The sequence below is a fragment of the Metopolophium dirhodum genome, chromosome 3 (assembly GCF_019925205.1).
Source record: "Metopolophium dirhodum isolate CAU chromosome 3, ASM1992520v1, whole genome shotgun sequence".
Lineage (NCBI taxonomy): Eukaryota > Metazoa > Arthropoda > Insecta > Hemiptera > Aphididae > Metopolophium > Metopolophium dirhodum.
The window spans coordinates 39290264-39313444 of record NC_083562.1 but is presented as its reverse complement, the minus strand read 5'-3'; the positions used below and the strand labels follow the sequence as shown (position 1 = coordinate 39313444).

Here is a 23181-nt window from a genome sequence, read left to right as displayed (position 1 = left end):
AAATATAGTGCGCTCTTAAGGGGATTATTATTATTATTATTATCGGAGCGATGATTTTCTGTCCTTGTCTAACACACGTGGAACATGGGAATTTACACGAGTTTTCATTCCAACTTACCAAATTGATCTAGTGAAGCGATCTGATATTTGTTGTAAAATTTGACATCAAATACGGAAATGGGTTATTTTTGTGGTTTTGGCGGGGAAGCTATATAATCGACAAATATTGGAGGCTCCAGTGATCAAGGGTGGCGCCAGTGACATGATTAGAGAGGGGGGGAGACAAGTCATAATTTTCAGATAATGTCGATGATTTTTTTTTTGTAATTTTGTTTTTAACAGTATAAAATTGTTTAGAAATACAGTTTGGGGGGAGGCCCCTAGGCCTCCCCCCCTAGAACCACCACTGCCAGTGATCGACATTCCCAGCCATCCAGCTGGCAATCGCGCCACTGAGTCTGCGTAGCTGAGGCGAGTCGCCGTACAATGTATCTATTATCTATATTGGTACTATACTATGATATAGTTACGCATTATATTATTTGTGCGACGTGTGAAATAAGATACCTTATTTGGGTTATTACCACCTATACCTATATATATTTCAAGTGTATTATATACCTACGACCTACCACACGTATTATGTGCCTACACTGCTTGTGCGTATATTGTGTGTACCTATAGATCTCTACAGCTTTATCAAGTTCACCAAGAGCATCGCGGTCGTTACGTTATCTAATTTTGCACAGATTGTTAAATAATTACACTTGCAGAGTAGTTATCGGCGGTAGAATATAAAAAAAAACAAACTTCATTCTTTATACCACGGCGCCAAACATTTAATTGTTGTTTTTGAGTTGGTGTGTGCAGTAGTGTAACATAATATAATATAATAATATGACCTCGGCGAATTATTTTGCACATTATAGTGTTCTCCTTAAAATATGTTCGCATACGATATTAGGTATGTATTTTATTATTATGCACGGCGTTACGTAGGTAGGTATGTTTTGTTTTCAATTTTCTATTCGCACAAACAACTTCAAGGGAATGTGAAAATTCTGATAACAGTTTTACGTGTAAAACTTATAAAACATATATTAATAATTATGTACGCGATACGTTGAAAACTTCGTAATAATATTAACCACTACCACACACATGCACACCCTGTTTCGTAATAGCTGTAGGTTTATATTTATATATTTTTATATTTGCATTGATTTACAGAGTTGAGTTCACAGTTTATGCGGTCAATATTAATCATCACACACCGTTTTCAGTGAATGAATGAGTCAATGAGATCATAATAGTATGCAGATAGGGATGTATATGTATTGGTTATTTTTTATAGTATTAGACAAAAAAAAATCCAAGACTAAAGTTTATGAGGAATAATATTGATATATTTAATAAAATTAATATATTTTATCATGATCACTAAATAAATATTCATTGAATTGGTCACCTGCATACCTGTATGGGTCAATTAATTAGAAATTTAAAATATAATTTTTACCTCATAAAAAATTCAAAGCTAAACAAAAACGTTGTTCACGGCCTATTTGCTAAGATATTTTTGTAAATTTTCACTATAAATAATTTTTGGCATGATCATTATAAGTGAGAAAGAGAAACAACAGTTTAAAATAAAAGAAATGTTTATTTTGAAATAAAATAAAATCTATATATATTATACACATTTATTTTATTTTTAGACGGATAAAAATCGCGAAAGTTTTAGTTTTATATTTATATTGTTCTAAACATATTGACGTAAATGAATAAATTATAAAAAAATCCGGCGTATTGTCTATATATCCGTCAACATTTAAATTTTAATTTTCAAAATTGTTTGGGCTAAGTAATATCTTTATTACGACTTACGTTTAGTACAATTTAGTTGATAAATGTTTTTTAATCCATTCATAATTGTTTATTATAAATTAGTAATAATATTTGAATGTACATAAATGAGGTAAAAATGTAAAACACCGATATTTATTAATTTATAAGCGACTACTTAGTAAATAATTAGTTTACTTTACTTTATTATAGTACATACTTATCACTGTTAAAGCCATCTCACAAAATATTTATTTTGTTACAATAATACAACTATACAAGTCGTAGGTACCTATACAGTTAGTACTTATTAAATAATAGATACCCACTCAATACATAATATTTTATGCAATAATTTTCCTAATCCCCTTAAATACAGCATAAAGAAAAATTATTATTTTATATGTGGTATAATACTGTAAGTCATTAATCATCATTCCAAAAAAAGTCTAATGTTAAATATAATATATTGAGTTAAATTCATTATTTGGTTCTTGAATGACATATTATACAGTACTTTGTGCTCTAATAATATATTATAAGGATGTAGTTGGCTTTGCATTTGAGTTAAATAGTGCACCCAATGATATTATTTATTTGGTTATTTTAAACTAATTAACTCATCACTCATGTAATAAATAAAAATAATTATGCAAATAATTAAAAATAAAAAATCTATTTGATTATAACAGTTATCACTTATCAATACTTACGATATAGAACTATAATTGATTGCTGATATAGTCAAGTTTAATAATATTTATGTTAAGTTGTAAACATTAATTTTAATAAAATTAATAAGACTTTTAAGTATTAAATTTATTCTTGTATTTCTATTATGCAAAAAGTTATTATGTCAGTAGGTAGTTAATTATTTTTGTAAAATAATTGTGTTGTTTTTAACTAGAGGAAAATATGTTTTACTCTTCGTAAGTCGTAAGCCAATAAATAAATTCTATTATATTATGTATTAAAAAATAATAAGAATCGTGTTTGATAGGATTTCAGTATTTGTTTTCAATTTACATAACTACACTGTACAAAACGAATTTAAATTAAAATTTAGAAAAAAAAATAAATGGAATTTTGATTTTTCAGTTATTTTTTATTTAACAATCATATAGTAATGAAGTATTCTGTTGACTGCGATTGGAAACGTGCCGGAAAGCGCGCCAAACTGACTATAACGTCAAAACTTTAAGTCCCGAAATGCGAGCATTTATAACGGCGGCACTGCTATTATATGTTAATTCCATTTTTTTATAACAATTAAAAAAAAAATAATAATATTTTTTAACGCCACACAGTTTTTATTGAAGTCTATATATAATTATTTCCGTTGTGTAATAATTATTTACAGACGTCAAACTGTCATTATGCGATCACGAACTTGTCTAGGAAGGACGTGAATAACGAGCAAGTACTCCGTTATACGTTATCGGTACAAAAGTACAGGTGCCTACAGTATACCTTTTACCTGGTTATAGTGATTACCTACCTATTACTTTTCGTCCGTAGACTGTGGTGCCAATGGTAAATCGTTTATCGCGCGGCGGTAAGTCGGCAAAAATAAAAATCGAAATCTACCGGCGAAGGGGTGGGGTCGGCGATATATCACCAGCGATGCGTTGTCGTCGTCGTCGTCGTGCCGGGAGAGGGGTAGGTGGCGGCGGCGGGACGACACGGCCGGGAGACTGAATGGCGCGGCCGATGACGATGACGAGAGCACGCGAATCGCGGTCGTTTAAAATATAATAAAAATCTTACGCACACACGCGGCAGTAGCTCAAGAGTAATGAAATTTATACGGTGGATGTGTGTGTGTGTGTGTGTGTCTGTTTGTGTGAACAGTGCCCACAAGCTGACGTACACACGGCGATGTACACACGGCGGCTGCGGCTGTGTGGCGGTGGAACGGAGCCAAGCGAACGGCGCTCAGAGAGAGGGAACCGTGTCCGGCGGCGGCGACTCGCCGCGATGGAGTAGTGGATCGCAGTTTGGCGCATAAACGTGCAACGCTCGTCGGTTTCGTTCTTAGTTTAAAACGAGTCGCCGTCAATTAAACACACATACACCTATTATTCGATACGTTTACGATTGTTGTGATATTGTAATAATAAATTAAATACACGCACCGCGTGCCAATCAAAGTCGTCCGCCGCTCGACGAGTGTCGTTTTAATACATTTTTTTTTTTCTAAACAGTTTATTCGTTTTTGGAATTTTTTTTCGTCGGTTTTTTTTTTGTCTCGAGACTTCTGTTTCTTTCTCACCCTCCCCGAGTCGCCGCGCTATCAGAGTGCGCGTTTTTTGTTATCCGCGGCCCGCCCGCCCGATCCGGACGTACCAGCTCGTTTTTGCACAGTGCAAGAGAAAATAATATGGTCTCCGCGCCACTAAGATGATACCGGCGTACAAACCGTCGGGAGACAGTTTCGTCGAATACATATTCGTGCTCAACCACTCGAAAACCTGAGCCCGCGCCAGTGCGCTCCCGTTGCACCCTCGGACGGTTCTGTATAATATAACATTATACCGCGACCGGACGTTACACCATTCAGTCCCGCTCGGTTAATTGCCGACGTCGCAGCCGCAACCGCAGCCGGAGGTCCTCCGGGCCACCGCCTGACAGACGCCGCAACGTCACCGCAAACGGGCAGAATCGCCCGCTCAGTGGACGCCGCCTCAGCCACGGCCGTTGTTTCTCGTAACACAGTAAGTACCGTAGGTCGTTGTCTCCGTCCCACGCGCCCCGCCGCCGACCGTTCGCCAGCGGCCGCCGTCACGTCCGCGTGCCCTAGGTTAGTACCGTCGTCGTCGTCGTCATCGCGTCTACGATAAACCTTCCCCCGCACGCCGCCGGAACGGGTTTACACTTGTTTCGCCGCATGCACCCCACGTAATATACCACGTCAACCCTTGTGCGGCCACAAAATCTGATTGTATTATTGTATTTAAAGTTAGAACACAAAACCTGCTATCTCGATATTTTTAATGTTTGAACTAGGTACCTATGGGCTATGACATATTTTAGGGTTCCGTTTCTGTTTCCGATCGGTTGTCTGTCGTTAAATAATGAGATAACGATTAGGATATATTATTACGTGTACTATATACGTGTACTATATACGTGTCCTATACGCTAAAAGCGAGTCGCAATCGACAAATGTGGCACACACTTTGACGACGATAACTCGTAAGTCCTTATAATATCATATCGCTTTATCGACACGATTTACGAACTTAAATGTTCGCCGTTGAATTATCAATATATTGCGGAAAACGTATTTATTGTATCGTTAACATGTGTATAAACTCTAATTGTATCACCGCGCGCGGTGCGTTAATTGCGACAGATATTATTATTATATCGTGTTCGACGATAGTGCAACAGGTTAACCAAGACGTTTTAGATTCGCACGTGTCACTCGACCGAGTTATAAAAAGCTTTTAAACACAATTTGACGCGTTTCAGTTATCTCAATATCAGTATCATTATTTATTAGCTATTACACAATATACTTATTATAAAATACACTATACCTATAACATTTATAATATACTATACATAAAACAATATTGTACCTGTATGACCTACGCGTCTATATTCGACCTATGCGCAAACATATTACGTACCATAACTGCAGGGTTTTTAAGAATTCTAACATTTTTCTGTACATCTGAATAAAGTTGTGTTTTTTAATTCCCGTAAAATATAATACATCATAGCAGTATAACTATCAAACATATATGTTGTATGTAAATCCAAATTGATTTATGAAGTAAAATTATTTATTAAAACGTCAGATTTAAACATCTTAAAAATAATCTGGATTCTGGATAAATAATCTTGAAATACTAAATCTATACAAATAGAATCACAGAAATAAATGCAATATTGAGTAATTTGTACATTGTACGGCTATAACGTATACACATTGTATACCTATTTTGGTATCACTTTCACTGAAAGTTGAAAGGTCAGTTGATTAAAGTTTGTAATCGTCGCAGATTCCTATTTTTGGTCAATAATAATTAATATTGTATAATATTTATTATTATGATATAGATTGTTTATTATTTTATTATTTACGTTTTAACATGGTTGAAAAATACTGTGTCTCTGCAGTAGGTAAAATGTCACGGTAATAATCATTCAATAAAAACATAATTTATCAAATAAACCGATAAATTATTTTATAATTGTTAATCTCAATAATAATATCGTAGGTAGTTAAATTAAAATTATAATATTACCTACCGATTTATTATTATTCATACCGATGCGTTATAAATTCATTAAAATGTTTAAAATAATAATAATTATATTATGTGATAAGTGATGACCATTAACCACCAGTGCATTGCCGCTGCTGCTGCAGCAGTTAGAAATCTGGCAGTTAAAATGGTTTTGTCGAAACCCTGCAGTCGCGCAATTCATCAATCACGACAGAGTTAGAAAACGTAAGACAATTTTCGCGATGATAGATACCGGATCCGCCCCGGTGTTCAAATTTAATAATATAGTGCGGAAATACGATCGAGTTGTGCACCGTTTTACAAACGATTTATTTAAACGGAAATAAAAACGCATTCGCCGTCTAACAATAATATTATATGTTATAAGATGACTTTACTACGATGTGTGGAAAAACTCAATGTGGAAATATTATATTGTTTTCATCGTCGATGGTGGGATTGATTTACGCGTCCCGGAGCAGGGTCTTTTGGTGGTGGGGGGGGGGGGAGGCGCACGTCTCCGGAGCGCTTTGGGGGCGCCGCGCACGTCCCCGTTTACCGTCGTCGTCTGAACGGGGTCGGCGGCGGCGGTGCTGCGTCCGCGATTTTCCGACGGAAATAATGATGCCGCGCGCGCCCGTTCATTACCGCGACGTCACGTAAACGTAAACGGAAACGCGTGAACGAACGCGGACGAGCCACGAGCGACGTATAGCACGACGAGCGCGTTGTATACACATCAGCGGTCGCGAACTAATCGGTTACATTTCGTGTATATAGGTGCGTATATAATACAACGGGCAATATAAAAATAAAATAAATCTAAAATAACCATTGTGTGTATTGGATGTTCTGAAATAGCCGTTGGGCAAGTGGTGGCGGCGGCGGTGCGTTGAATTCTTTTCTATTTAGCGGGCGACCCCGCCGCCGTCTTTGCCACTGGTTTGGGTGCCCGCGTTTTATTTTTCTTTATAGTTAATTTCCGTTTTTAAGCGGCCGAGGGACCGCCTTGAATATAAAATACAAATATCGTATACATAATATAATAATATTATATTATATGAAAATATAAACGCGGTCGGTCTCGGGTTCGAGTAGCGTTTTTTTTCTCCATCGAGTATTTCCAGGCTTTTACCTATATGCCTTCGGTAGTAGAATTTTTTTTATCCCTCTCCCTCACAACTCTCTCGCTCTGTCTCTGCAGTCTCTCTCGCACGGTCAATTAATACACCGTATAAGGTTATCGTTTGTTGTACCTACCTACCGCGTATAAAATAATATTATATTGTTCCGAAGAGATCTATATACTACGACCGCCGCCGCCGTGGGAAACCGTCTGCCGTCGACGACAAGACAGCCGACAGGACAGGGGCCGGTGGCCGGCGTGGTCTGCTGTAGTGTGTACGTGTGCGTGTGCGTGTAGGATAAATGAAGAAATGTATGATTATAATTATTATTATTATCGTCATCATCATCGCGACCGCATAAATCAATGGCGCAAAACCGGTTGCGGAGGCGGCGCGCGTTTTAAAAATAGAAACGTCGCTTTTATTTATTTATTTTTCGTTTTATTAGCCGTGTAATGTATTATATATATATATACGCATATGGCCCGAGGAAATTGCGCGTAATATTCTCTTAGCGAACGACTAATTGGCCACCGCCGTCGTATTTAGGTCTGTGTTTGGCGGCGTCCGAGTAGGAGGAGAACATACGCATAATAATAACATAATTATGTACAATTCGTCGTGTATTGATATACACCTTCGTACGTCATACCGAAACCGACGGAAAAAAAAACACTGTAAATAATATGTATAATAATACGCGTATATACTATAATATATGCACACGGCCGTTAAAATTTCGCGAGGTCCTGCCGTCGTCGTTGTGCTTAATATAGAAACGACTCAATTTTGTTTTTAAAAGAAGCATATAAAATTTTGCAGGTTTTTTTCTAATATAGGTATCAACGACGATCGTAGTCGTCTGTCGATCACCGTGACCTGCAGCGGTGATATTATTATTGCGGTTAATGGCGTCACTATAACGACTTTTGTTTGTTTTTTTCTCACGGTCCGCGCTATTGACAATTATATTGTGATAATTACAAATCGGATAAATATTAAATAGTATTATAGTCGTCCAAAATTAACAGTACCTACACGATAAGCGACTATTTTCGTCCGGCTGTTAGTGATTAAAAGTGTTTGCTTTTTTTTTATACTGTTGACATTTATTGTGATGTAACTTGTCGTTAATAAGTAGACAATGTCTAAGTTGAAAGTAACTTAGGTATTATGTTCAGTATGAACCTATTAAATTTGTTAAATATTTTCAGCAAACCAAATCTTAATATTTTTTGTTTGTGAACCCCGGTGTTGTATATTGCATAAAACAAAGGCATTAGCTATCTTACATAAATATATGATCTTTTTAAAATAATTAAAGTACGAAAACCTGATCGATTCATTGCATATTAATAGTAGCTATTGCAGGTATACCTATTTTGAAGTCAACCAGTCAATGGACCGCTTTAAATAGGAGTGCGGCGCTTCCACGAAGCAAGTGAACGCAAAAGAAAGGTTATGAATAGAATATACTATTGCGCAACTGAAAATTTTAAGCGAAAATCCACGGGAGTTCGTTTTTTTTTTCACGTGCCGGAACTGGCTAGAACTCGGGGAAACAGGCGCCAGACACGTGTGAGCGACAAATCACTCTTGTGATGCAGGTCGTTATCATTCATCATAAATCATAATAATAATATTCTTCGTGCGGTCGATCGCCAAGACGCCACCCGATTTATCGGTCGTTTTTTCCTCCACACGTTACTCATTTCTTAGTCATATTTTCGCGTAAAATTTATTATTTGGGTAATATATTATTTTTATACTGTGCGGCGGCTGCAAGTACGATTTATCCGTATGTGCCGCCGTCGTAAATTGTTTGGCGTGTCCACGCCGGCAGGACGTCTGCGAACGTTTCCAGACGGTTTCTGCCGGTCAATCGTGCGTGTCCTCCGCAGCCGCAGCCGCCGCCGTCTGTAGTCTGTCCACAAATAAACGCTGACCGCGCTTGGTTGTCAGTTTCGCGGCCAGCGCAGGCGATTTTGCGTCCTCTGTCCCGCGGTAATAATAACGATGATAATAAATAATAATAATAATAATAAACTCTGACCGCGAAGTCGCGCCAATCCGTCGGGCGTGTCCCCCCCCCACAAGTGGCGCGATTTCGGGTTTGAAATGTCGGCTAACGGAACTTTTCCAAATTAGATTCGAGAATGAACAGCCAACTTTCCCCCCCCCCTCAATCGCGATTCTACAGGTAAATCACACATATCATAATGATGATTATATTGCGTTCGATTCGCGAGATATTCGTTAAATGTTGGTACTCAAGTATAAAATCATTGATAGGAGACAATATTATTTTGCGGGGTGAAACGATTACAATAATATTATACGGGCCACCACTGCCCGCGCCCCCGCATATGGCACCCACGTGGCCACGTCACGTCTGGTAATTATTTTTGTTATTATTGCGTCTCGAAAACCGCATGCGTCTTCTCGTGTGCGTATAGGAACAGTGATGGTGTATCTGTATCAGTGGATATGACAGCCGACAGGACATCGTCACGCATGCATTAAGAACGATGGCAAAATCGTCGCAAAGAAACCGAAACGTCGAAATTCCTAAGATATTTCCATTATCATTGTCGTGTCGGTCAACCAAATAATTATATACAATAAATGGGTACACATATTATGATATAGTACATACGCAATAGTCGACTACACTACATGTGATATCAAACATATATAAAGGGTGATTCACCAAATATGCTCACCCCCTTTTTTTCTTCAATCGTGCAGCTATTTTATATTTTTGTAAAACTATTTTTATAAGGACTATTAATACAAATATTTTATAACCGAGAGACTACTCGTTTGAATTTTGAATTAGGCATTTTCAAAGCAATCATGCACTATAGATAATTTACAATTAAAAATATGTGTACTCACATTTCAAAAACAGAACATTATATTATGTGACACCCTTATATGGGAATAATATGATCTTTAAGTATATTTAAAAATTAAAATAAATCTTCGCTTTAAAAAAAAAAAGATTTGAATAAATTATTTATTAAAGAAAAAAATACAAGGGTGAACATGCGTGCGATGAATCACTCTGTATATACTATATAGGTATACCTATACGACACACATGACACACACACAATCACACACTCGTGCGTCTTACCGCACGTACACAGACGCCATCGATATAATTATATAAACATACTACATAGGTTTAACAACACCTGCACCATTCCAATATTGTTTTTATTTTCCTATATATTTTTCTTTCGACGCTTATCTACTCTTATCGAAGAATTTTTTAACCATTGGTATTTCACGTAATTATAACCGCACCACGACGCATGTACAAACTTTATTGCCTATATTGTTGTATATGTTTATTATATTCAATCAGTGCGTTTATACACTATATACACTTACAATATATCATTATACAGGGCGAGCCATGGCGTCGTTTTCCCGTTTTTTTCTACAGATTTTCACTTGTGGAAAAATTGGGAAAACACGATATGGCGCACTCTGTAGCATATACTATGTATTTTGTCGGCAGGATTATACCATGTATATTGTAATTTATAATGAATGCACACCCATAATAGTTTATTATAGGTATATGTACTTGATACCGTCCCAGCACCAGTATCAGTATCTATAGACGGAGATTTTCCGTGTCAATGCTTGCGCAACACATTTTCTTTTCAATTTTCGTCACGACGTAAGGCGAAAACTTGCGAATGACGATAATAATATAGTTATATTATATACTTTGAAGTATGAATATTCGAATTGAATGCTTTCATACTATGGTAATATTATGAGTTATGACGTATACGTCCACGTGCCTGATTAAAATCACATATATTGCTCACATATTATACCATTCCGCGGCCACGTGAAATCGAATGCGTGACAATTATAATTTATAATATGTTATTATAAGGTTTGTCGTTGGTGTTCAAATTATGGCAATTTTCTGGGATTACTGAATGATGTGCAGCATAATTTATTAAACACTTTTGGGTTGTGTATATACTTGTTTAATATCATAATACGATTACTTATTTATTGTTGATTCTATGGTAAAATCGGTATATGGTCGTCGCATGCGCTCGCGTTATCGCCAGTAGTTGGTTATTTTCAATACTATAATATTTTGATCGCAACGATTTAATTGAATGTTCTTCTCGCATATTGTGTTCCATCCTATCGCGAGCTGTGCGTGGTTCTTCATCAGCCCTGAGAGTAAAGATAGGATTTTTATCCTCTCGTTCTTTCCGTAGTTATAATATACTCATAATTCATATATAACATTAAATAAATAGAGTACTTGCATATTTATTGTCTTGAGTGAATTTATATTTTATTCACTGTAGGTTTGTAGCCTGTTGTATACCATTGTATAGGTACCTAAATCCGTATGTGATACAAGCGTGTACATTGTAGTGCAAAAGCGAAAAGCCGATTAATTCTCTAGTATGGTGTCTTGATTTATGATGGACTGCTGCAGTTACTACCTGAAATTGGCGCAGCCATAGTCGTTGACTGATTTTACACTTAAGTTCGTATTCAATTCTATGAATCACAAAGCTTGGTATGCACACTAACGCCGATTTTCCCGTGAACTGATAGGTACACTAAAGTCTAAAACCGAGATACACCTATAAAGCTTTGTATTTTATATATTTGTTGATTATATCCAAGGTGAAGTCGGGTTTTCCATTTACATGAAATACCGGGTATACCTGTCGATTATACACAGAACGACGGTCTCTTTAACTGCACTGCCGTTTTATTTTACATAATATATAGAAAAATCACATATGGTGCATAAATTAGTCAGCGAATTACACTCGATTTTGTCTGAAAAATAAATAAATCCGTTCGATAGGATTCGAGTTTATGTTTCAGCTTCATATTATGACGTGTATTTACCTATATAAACGTACAATAATATTCAATCGCGTTGAAACTGAAACTGCCATACTATAATTGCGAGTACACTTTTATCTTTGCACAGTTGAACGACCCACTTATGTTTATCGTTAAGAACCGTTTTGGCGTTAAAACAAAGAAAATGTACAGACATTTTTTAAAATCCTAGGTATTTTTTTTTCGTCTAGTATACGCATTAATATTTCTGCAGTCACATTCTATAAACCCACATAAATTAATGTAGATATATACCAGAACATATATTATAATAATATGTAGAGTGTAGACATTATAGTAATTTGGCATAATTGTTACCTAAAATAAATTACAAATTTACTAATGTTTCAATCAACAAAATGTTTTAAAAACGTTATTTTGAAAGTTCGATATTCGTGAAGTTATCATCGTGACTTCTTTTGCAATCATTATTTACGAGTCTGCTGTGTCGACATTTATTAAAGTCATCTCGATTTGACTTGACCCACCTATCACCCAGATATCACGTGCAGATGATGACAGTATGCATAATATATGTCTGAATTATAGGTATATATATATATATATTGTGTTCACATTATTTTAAGAATCAAATGCCATATCGTACGCGTACTATCTAATATGGTAGTACAGTCTACAGATATTTCTGTCGGCGGCTCGGAGAGATGTTTAATTAACTCGGTGTTGAAGTGAAATTATAGCTGTCTTTCGGTGTTTTAACTTCGCATGGCCGACATCTAGAAACAAATTGCCGAATTAATAGAAAGACTACATGCGCGTGTCTAGGAATAGCGACATTAATATATTTATTATATATGTTTTTCGAAAAATCCGTTCGGCAATAATAATAATAATAACTGTCCAGTTTTCTTGTTCACGTCTATTACGAAAGCTGTAACGTTATCATCACACACGCAATTATGGCCGCCGTCGGATGTCATGGTCGTGCGAAACGAGTGGTTTTGGCCATCGGTTCTTTTTGCAGAAATACGTCGGATTTTAATTTTTTTTTTCTGACGTCAAACGAATCGTGTCACGTTTTTACGGATTGCATGAGATGCGCAGCGTCTGTGCCAAACAAAAAACAAAATATACAAACGTATATTATATAAAATAAAAATATTCGAGAAAAAATACCTCCGTGCAGAAACGATCCGACGACGATTTCCAATCGGGATGAGACTGGATTTTGTGACGTATATAGCCTATATAGATAATATTAGGTATTCGTACGATAATCATGTATATAATAGATATAAATAGATATAAATACGTCTGGCGAATTATTATGATTATACGCGATGCCCGCCAATGTCGATAATATTATAATTTCTCTGACGATCTTCAAGGGTCAATATAATATAATATTATTAATGTCAGATAATTATTATATTTGAATACTGCGCAATTAATGGTGTATGACGCCGAGTAATTAGTGAACCATAATATACGATTGTATTATTATTATTGTTTCGCGTGTGCATTTTCAATAGCGCGTGCGTTAGCAGTTTTCGGCAGTCCTTTGGAACAAACCTTTGATGTGTCGGTTCGGGTTATCTATCTGTATAGTCGTACAGAGATATAGCCAGTGCAGTTGTACGTGTATGCGCCGTGCCCAAGTGTGTATAAAGCTTATAATTGATAATAATAATAGTAACGTCGCGAGTATTACTCACACTTTCGGCCGTTCCACATGTGCATACAATAAAACTACCTATATATAATATTATTATATTAGGTATAATCATTGTGCATCGTTGGTTTCCGTCCGCAAACTGAATATTGTACACTTATCGCATCGCATCGCACAATAATAATAAAAGGTAATAATAATTTACAAATGCCTATAATAATATATAAGTACAATAATAATAATGCTAACACGACACTTTCCGAGACGTATTTTGTACGTATACGAAAATCCCATCTCTCGGTAATTACACCGTCGCTGCCCATCGTCGGTGGTGGTGGTGATGCGACAGAATCTCTGCATTTCCGCCTTTCCTTGTACAGTTGTACCTATATATATATATATATATATATATATATACCAGGTCGGTGACCTTTCCGGTGTTTTTTGTTTTTCGTCTACCGTGGATGACCGTGTACCCTCTGCTGCGGAATGTGTGTCTTCCGATCTAGGTCAAGGCTCCTCTCGATTCCCGAGGCGATATCAATTGAGACGTACAGATAGAGCAAAAAACAGGGGACCTATTATTGTGATGTGGTATATTATGATCGCCGACTTTTATTCCAAACACGAGTTGTCGCCGAGTGCACGTGATATATGATATATATATATAATTCTATACTTTTGAGCCACGTGCAGGGGTCCAACACCTCTTGCAGTATTTTTTCAAACAGGTAACTTTTCAATTGTACATTTAGATTTCATCGTTGTTCGGTTATATTGTTCAAATTTTCTAAGACGTTCGTTTCCTTTGCAGTTTGAAACTGCACAGTTCTAGAGTAGGTCGATTTATCTCACCCTTCCACGCTTTTCAGACAATGCAAAGAGTGATGGCGATCATATCTACTGCAACGCCGTGTGTGGATCGGCAAAAAATAATATTTTATTTTATAAGTACCTATCTATTATTATTATATGTAGCCTTATGTAAATAATACATCAATACCGCGATTTAGATGGGTAATTATATGACTTATGTCAAGTATATAATAACAAGTATATCCGCCTGGTGTATAAATTTTGTATTCGGGTTTTAATCGCGGTCTGCAAATCTCCCAAGGTTTCTTCCCCGAGCTCGGGCCTCCCGAAGAAAATTCTGTAGTAAAATTAACGTACACTACTCCTCCTCCGGTCACTCATCCGCCATCACGCATCGTATAATCGTTTAATTGATTTTAAATCTACATTAGACCATCACAAGTATATATAATGTGGCGTGTGCATAGATATAAGCTAACATATAAATATACACATATACACGGGCAACCGCGCGCGTCTTAATTGCGTTTTTGCGAAACAGCGCCATTTTTATTGCCATAAAATATACGAACCTCGGGGTATTCGAGGTCGTAAGTGAATTTTGCGACCGGCTAAAACTTTTATTGCATGTGTGCTGCACGCGCCAAAGAAGAAAACAGAAAGCTCCCATGTGCATTTATCATCCGAATCTGTTGTATATATTATATTGTAATGCGATTTTTTTTCTTGGATCCAGCGCAAGTTTTTTTATCTCACATAGTCGTTATTCATTATATTACATCACAGAAAAACGCGCGCAATCAATTATCGTCTTACATAGTTTGTCTTGTTATTATATATACATTTTGTTTCGTTGAAAATAAAAGATATGTAAGTATCTAGTATTTATACACTATTACGAGTCGCATAAATCCAATAATACACCGTGTAATAAACGCAATTTATTCGGATAGAAACAAACAGCTTTGACAGAAACAACCATATAGGCGCGAGTCGAAATTAATTTCATATAGTATATTATACTATTATATATAAGGATAACACGCATGCGAATACGCGATATGTATAATAAAAAATAATACATTTATTTTTATTTATAAAATTATAATAGGTATTATATAACATTTTTTTATTGACGATTTTTCTAAATATATTATTCCAATAATATTATACTTTGCCACATCTCGTTCGAGTGCTTATATGTATTAAACCCATAGTATTAAATATTTTAATTGCTTAACGCGTTAACTGCAATATCATAACTAATATTATGCTGTGCATTGATGGTTATTATTGGTTATAAATTATAATCTACCTATTACAAAAAAAGTAATTAGCTACAACTTACAAGTATGATATAATAACACAGGTATACTCTATATGAGTTTGGCGTGAATAAGCATCGACCAACAACGATTAAATAAGGCAATTAACATCGTTTAACCGATTCGTGTGTGAAAAACATTTAACCGTACACACAGTTCGAAACGACGAGTATCGTATGTGGAGCGATATGTTAGTAATCTATAATTTTTTTTAACCTCGATCGATAGATATTGTTGAAATTTCTCAGCTCCTGCACCAGAACTATTGCGGTTAAGTCGATAGAACCTATGCAAATGGGCAGGCCCCCCCACATAAAATTTTGTACTAAATGTTATTGCGGGCCCTATAAAATATTATTAATATAAAATAAATATTTCTATCAAAATTTCAAAAGTTACTAATTTATTTTAACGGCCCCTAAATTAGCCGGGCCCCTGAACTCCATGTATAACAGCCCTCCCCCTTGGGAGAGGCCCTGCAAATGGGTTTCGACGTCAAGAGAGCGCGTAATACGACGTGTATAATACTGTATAATAATATAATATAAAACGGCGCAGCAGAAATTTGAGGGCAGTTATGTCGATCAGTCTGTATATAATATAATATTATATTATATCGTCTCACGTACCATAAGTAGAATATTCATTTTGCGACCTCGATCCGAATATTGTAATAATTATTGCATTACCTAAATGTACGCGAAAGCTGAACAAGTGAAAAAAAAACGCAAACGCAGTCGTCATTATAATATTAATTATTATATTATATGTATATAATATTATACTGGTGCAAACCTCAATGCACGCGATATATACGGTATATAATACCATTGATTATAAGTACTAGTATTTATAATCAATGATAGTACTATATACATTATATAGGTTCTATTATGGCGCGGCTGTGATGCAGTCGTACCTACCCGCTCTATACCTAAATCTGTATGTGTGACGATGACGCGTGCGCTGCTCCGCCGAGGTGACATTGGCGTAAGAACAATAAATTATTATTATTATTACTGTTACCGCCGTGTACACCTATATATATTTATATACTTATATACGCCAAATTTGTAAAGTGTTCACATTTTAATGTTATACGCTGCACCCTCATCTGATAAATCAGGCCCGGCGGCGCTCTGGAGCTGGTGTATTTACATAATATAATATAACGATTGACCAACATTATTGACTTTATATAAATAATTGTATTTAACGTATAATATAAATATATAAACCTATAGTATAATATTGCAGATAATTGTTCAATGATATAATATATTATTATTATTATTATTATTATTATCGTCCTGCACCATCCGTCATAGTGATGCCAAGTCGCCATGATTTAATATACAGCATATCGTAAGGAATATTTAGATACCTGCCTATATACCTAGGTCGTATTAGTATACATACTATACGTGTACACTGTGCACTGCACCAGGGCTGGTGAGACGACAAACCCGAACCGTTTAATCAGTTTAATGCGTATAATAATTAATAATAATATTATGTTATTATGAAATGATAAACGACCGTTGTCAGCCCATCATGTTATAGTGCAGCGGAATATAAACATCACACTAAGCACAGTCGTGGGTTTCACGATCGTGTAAATATTTATAATATGAAGTCGCGTAAGTTTGCAGCGTATATACAAATTCGTATTATATTATTATGATATTTGCGTGTATTGTGTATAGAGGTATTCCGTCGTCGGGCGGTGACAGAGTTTACGCGAAAAATTGTGCAACGAAAAAAAATTGGCAATGATAGTATAATATATTCATAGAAATTTCTTTATTTGTGCAAGTTGTAACTCTTTTCACCGCATATATATATATATATTTAATAGTTGACGAATATAATATTATAATATGCTCCTCGGAGGCGCGTAATAATATGTCTTCGAAGCGCTCTGTATGCTGTGCGTGTGCGTGTGTGTTTGTTTGTTTGGGTGTGTGTTATCAGTGCATATTCATTATTCACGTTAGACTTTGTATAATTCAAAATGTTGTTGACTAAGGGTTTTGTTCTCTTGCTGTGAGGTCGCAGCTCTGTGTAGGACTATTATTAAAGTATGATTATCGTACAGAGCCCGAACAAATCTAAGGCGATTTTGAATTAAATCGCACTGGTCAAAGAAAGTGGCTCGTGCCTGCGCATAAAATGCAAATAGGAAACGAATTTTTTTTCTCATAACAAACCGTACTTGCGTTGTTCCAATGGCGTCCTGCTCATATGACACTAATCCCGCGGCTGCGGCGCCCACACACCCGAAACTCATCCGCGACCATTAAAAATGTCAGTCTTCGCTTAATATTATATAATATTGGCGGCTGGCAAACGGCGGTCACACCTCTTTTATACCTATATTTGTCAATAATATGATATTTGAGGTGCCTTTATTATTATATATTACATTTATCTGTTTTGTTTGTTCGCATTTGTCTAATGTTTATATTTTTCGTTTTGTTTTGAACAGATGTCGAAATACAGTGTGATGGGCTACGAACCCGCACTAGTGCTGGTGGCCACGTTGATGGCGATAATGGCCGTGTCCGTGGTCGCCGTGCCAGCCGCTCACCACCTGCACCACCACTCAGGCGGCCACCACCGGATGATGTCAAGCGGCGGCGCGGCCGGGTCGTCGTCGCCGTCGTTGTCGGGCATCGATCACCCGCTCAGCAAGCGGTCGTTCTTCGACATCCAATGCAAGGGCGTGTACGACAAGACGATATTCGCCCGGCTGGACAGGGTGTGCGAAGACTGTTACAACCTGTTCCGGGAACCACAGCTCCACTCACTGTGCAGGTTCGCGTCGCCTTCCCGCCCCACCCACTCCACCCGCACGTCCCCTTGCGACCCGTCACCCACACCGCTCGCTCGTTCCAATAATAACTATTTATCGCGGATTTGCAGCCAGCCCAAGTCCGCTACACCGTTTACGCGCCGCCGCGTCCTCTCGTTTTTCAGAAGCGGTTTTTTTTTTTCATTACGAAAACTGGTTCGCTATTTTCGGTCGTAACAAACCAAATAATGTTATGCTGTTATGAAATTTCGCGATAGCGCTCACTTTATATAACACGTACCTACCTACAACTTGCGTCTTGCACAATTATCATAATATATTGTAGCGAGATAAGTATAGTTATGAAGTGTACCTATTATATACGTACCTAAACGTTAGGTTTTTTCTCTTTTAATACGCGACAATTAAATACTGAAAAAACAAGCGTCTTTCGCATTATATTTTCTATATAAGGAGGAGCAGGAGGACTGTGTTGAGAGAGATGTGCTGCCGAATTTCACTTCAACGGCATACGTACTACAGGAGAATCGAGATGGATTGGGCCTGTTAGTTTGGTCTAAGAGGCCGTAACAATAAAAATCAAAGACAAAATTACAGACTTACCCAGCGTAGTACGATATTGGCGCAGGACAGTCTCCTAAACGCATCTCTTGGCTCTTGTATGTGTACTCTTGTATGCTTCATATGGATTATAAAAATGTAAGTCACTTCCGGTCGGTGGTATACTCCCAAAACTATCGTTGAGGATTTAAAGATCTATACTCACGCGTGCTAACCGAGTAACCGACACTCTATATCCGGGATCGCATGTTTTCTCCGATGTACATAATAATTTACTTCCTGTCCGTTAGACAGACGTCCCAAACCGTAAATTAAAATGTGTTATGCCACGTGAAACGGCACTACAGTGTCCTGCAGACATATAATAATATATAACAATATAAATATATGCATCTAAGTATAAAATATATCGCGTGCGTCGGTTTTGTTTGAAATAATAATAATATATCGTCACGATTGCAGCAGCTGCACTCGACGAGAGCATCTGTGCGAAAAAACGCAATTGCGAAGATATAATAATATTTTCCACGCAACAATCCGCGAACCGCAAGCCGTGTCGCGGTATAAGTCGGTATATGTTAATTGGTATAATATACTTCGATCGTAACCGCGGTGGCTCGTTCGGTTTTATGTTCTTATATTGTTTCTTTTTTCCCCGCGATGATTCGAATGCCGACCAGTGCGTAGTCATCCATTCTTCACCACAGGTCACTGTGAAGCGCGCGACGCACAATAAACTGCAATTATTTTAGAATATCTGTATAGGCAGTGCTTGATTTGGGAAAAATTACAAGGGGCAAACAAAAGTGTGAAAACAATTTGCGCACTTAAATATTTAAATGTCTTATTATGATTAGGATATAATAAGAAGAGGTCTGCGCACAAATATAAAGCATAATATTATAAAAAGCAGATACTCCGTACCCCCTCGATTCGAGCACTGCCTATCGGTCACGTCCGAAGTTGGTATTTTTCAAATCGATTTCATTAATACAAATCGCATCGATTCGACGACGGGCGTGATGTTTTGAATTTGGTTTGTTTTTTTATAAATCCACGCGAACCTCCCCTCCCACTCCCCGAAAAATCCACTCTCGCCTTCGACGCGTTTCGTCGATGGTCAGACAGTGACACAATTACCTAACAAACAGTTGGTTTTACAGGAAAAATTGCTTCACGACAGATTTTTTCAAAGGATGTCTGGACGTGCTCCTGCTTGAGGACGAAGTGGAAAAGATACAGAAGTGGATTAAACAGTTGCACGGGGCTGATCCTGTCGGGGTTAGGGCTTAGGTATTATTTTTCTTTTGTTTATCATTAGTATAATTATTATTATTTACTAACATCACCTAATTATTATTTTTACGTTCCACCGATCCTATCCTTTGACCTTTTCTCGTCCTTGCCTACGTAGGCGTTATACGATTTAGGGCTCGGATGTCGTTGCACTTAAACAGAGTCAACATTTTTGTATATTTTATTTTTGCAATGGAATCCAGCTGTTAGCGATCGTTATTTCTAATATTTAATACATTAAATTTTTTCAAGTTAAACTTTTTGTAATAGTTAAGTGGTGATAAAACACGATAATGGAATATTTACCTACTTACAAAAATGCATTGTGATAAACAGTAGAAACCATTTTCAGTTTTTGTGGTATAAATACACATTTCAAAAAAATTTAACCTATATCATAAAGTAGGAAATTGTGTACAAATATACCTAATTCCTTTAATTACAAATAATTGTTGCATTATGTTTAGTGATGTGCCATTGGGAATATTCCCCAATGAATGTTCCCGGGAACAGGGAATATTTCCGGAATATTCCTCAACCTCTCAGAGAATTTCCTTGGGGAATATTGAAAAAAAAAAAATAAAAAATTGAGTTGGAATAGAACGACAGTCTATACTAGTATATTTTGTTCAAAAGTATGAATTAAGAGTACTGTTTTAATTTTATTTTAAAGCAATTTAAACAAAAAGACTGAAATCTAGTTCAATTTTTATTTTATTCATTACATTTATAAATAAAAAGTTATTTAGTGCCTAGTTATGTTTATTTTCACAACGTAGTTCAATACAAAGTAGTAGTTTGAATACTTTATTAATTTTTTTCCTTTTTTTATCATAAGTTCATAAATCATAATACATTATTATTATAAAAGTATTAGTTAAGAGTACAGTTTTGCTTTTATTTTTTTTAATAAAGAGACTGAAGTACCTATAGTTATATATAAATATATGTTGTTCATTATATGTATTAGTAAAAGTTATTCAATATTTCAATTTTAGTATGTTTATTTTTATTTTTTAAATATAGATAAATGAAAGTTAGATCGTTTATTTTGTGATCATTGACCATTGTACAGATTTAAAAAAATTAAATTATCGTTACTTAATATCTTTTTTTATAAAGAATAAATATCTAAACTGACATAATATCAATAAAGAGCTGTCATTTCGATCATTTACAACCATAAGTTTAATTTAAAACTGAAATCTATGATCAATATTTAAAAAACTTATTATATTCCCGAGAATTTTACCATCACTAATTATGTTTGTATACACCGCGGACTTATTTGTATGTGACTTAAACAATTTTTAACAACATCCGAGCCTTATGGTAATGACTAATGCGATTATTAAAACAGACAACGTGTTCTCGGCTACTACTTAAATAGGTCAGTTTGTAAGCGAACGGATATCGTGTCTATAGTTTTTGTTTAATATTTCGAAAACGAAGCGGATTAATAGAAAAAACCAACGACGTGTGGAAATACGTGAAATGCTGTACTTTGACGCTTAGAATTACAACAAAACATTTTATAAAATGATTACATTATAAAACGCACATTTAACATATCAATATAATAATTAATGAATTAGGTAGCATTAAACCTTTGCGGGATATTATATTAGTCAGTAATCTTAAAACTATGGAGTTTTTGTTGCAAGCGTCTATTATTATTATCAGAAATCGACAAAAATAAAATAATATATTATGATAAAAGAATAGAGGCCGAGAAACGTTTTTACATACAAATTATTGTCTGCATGATTTTTATTATTTTGAAGGGGTGGCAGGGAATAGATTGCAAGACATAATCCATCTTAATTTTTCTTTATCTCATAGTGTTTGCAAAAGTGATAGTTTGTCTTTTTTTTACATTTCTTCTTTGTTTTATCAAAGATTAAATAATGGCTCTGTTTTTACCACTTTTGTATTTTGTACCCTTAATACCATTATTGATAATTTACTAACATAAATAATATTATTATTACACAACATTTATTGGAGAAATATTATCAATATATTTACCAATAGGAGCTTAATAGTCATATTTGTTTATTTTTTTACAGATCTACATGCTTTAACACGGTATACTTTAAGGCTTGTTTGGAGTCTCTTCAAATGTTAACGAAGGAGACTCAATACAACCAGATGGTCGAGTTTTTGGGGAAGAAATAAAATATATAATAATACAATACAGTATATGTACTCCCCTACATATATTTTATTTATTTTTGGTTATTTATTTATAAACCAGACATTGGCCGTCAAAAAACCTATTCTAGTCTATTCAGAGAAAGCAACAGCATTACATACAAAATAATATCGAAGAAATATGTTTACTTTCCCTAGATGAATTTTTCTAATTTATTAAATAGATCATAAGATTTTGTTTTTAATTTTTGTTTATAAAACTTATTTAATTGTTTGTTTTTAATTTCTAAGAGTTGTATTATAAATTATATTATTATATATAAACGAAAACAATTTTAATAACTTTTAATAAGAACTGTGTAATATTTTTTATTTTATATAAAAAGAAAAAACTGTTATTTTTTTTTTTGTATTTATTTAATTTAAAAATGAAATATAAGATGACAACTCTGATGACTTTATG

The 23181-nt window shown here is 35.5% G+C and overlaps 1 protein-coding gene across 1 annotated transcript; it reads left to right on the top strand.

The window, feature by feature from the left end:
- Positions 1-3784: 3784 nt before the first annotated feature.
- LOC132940539 (ion transport peptide-like) lies at positions 3785-23179 on the top strand. The gene is made up of 4 exons (XM_061008254.1): positions 3785-4559; positions 18381-18709; positions 20432-20561; positions 22634-23179. The coding sequence occupies exons 2-3, from the start codon at positions 18381-18383 to the stop codon at positions 20559-20561; spliced, it is 459 nt and encodes a 152-aa protein (XP_060864237.1). The 5' UTR covers positions 3785-4559; the 3' UTR covers positions 22634-23179.
- The last annotated feature ends 2 nt before the right edge of the window (positions 23180-23181 follow it).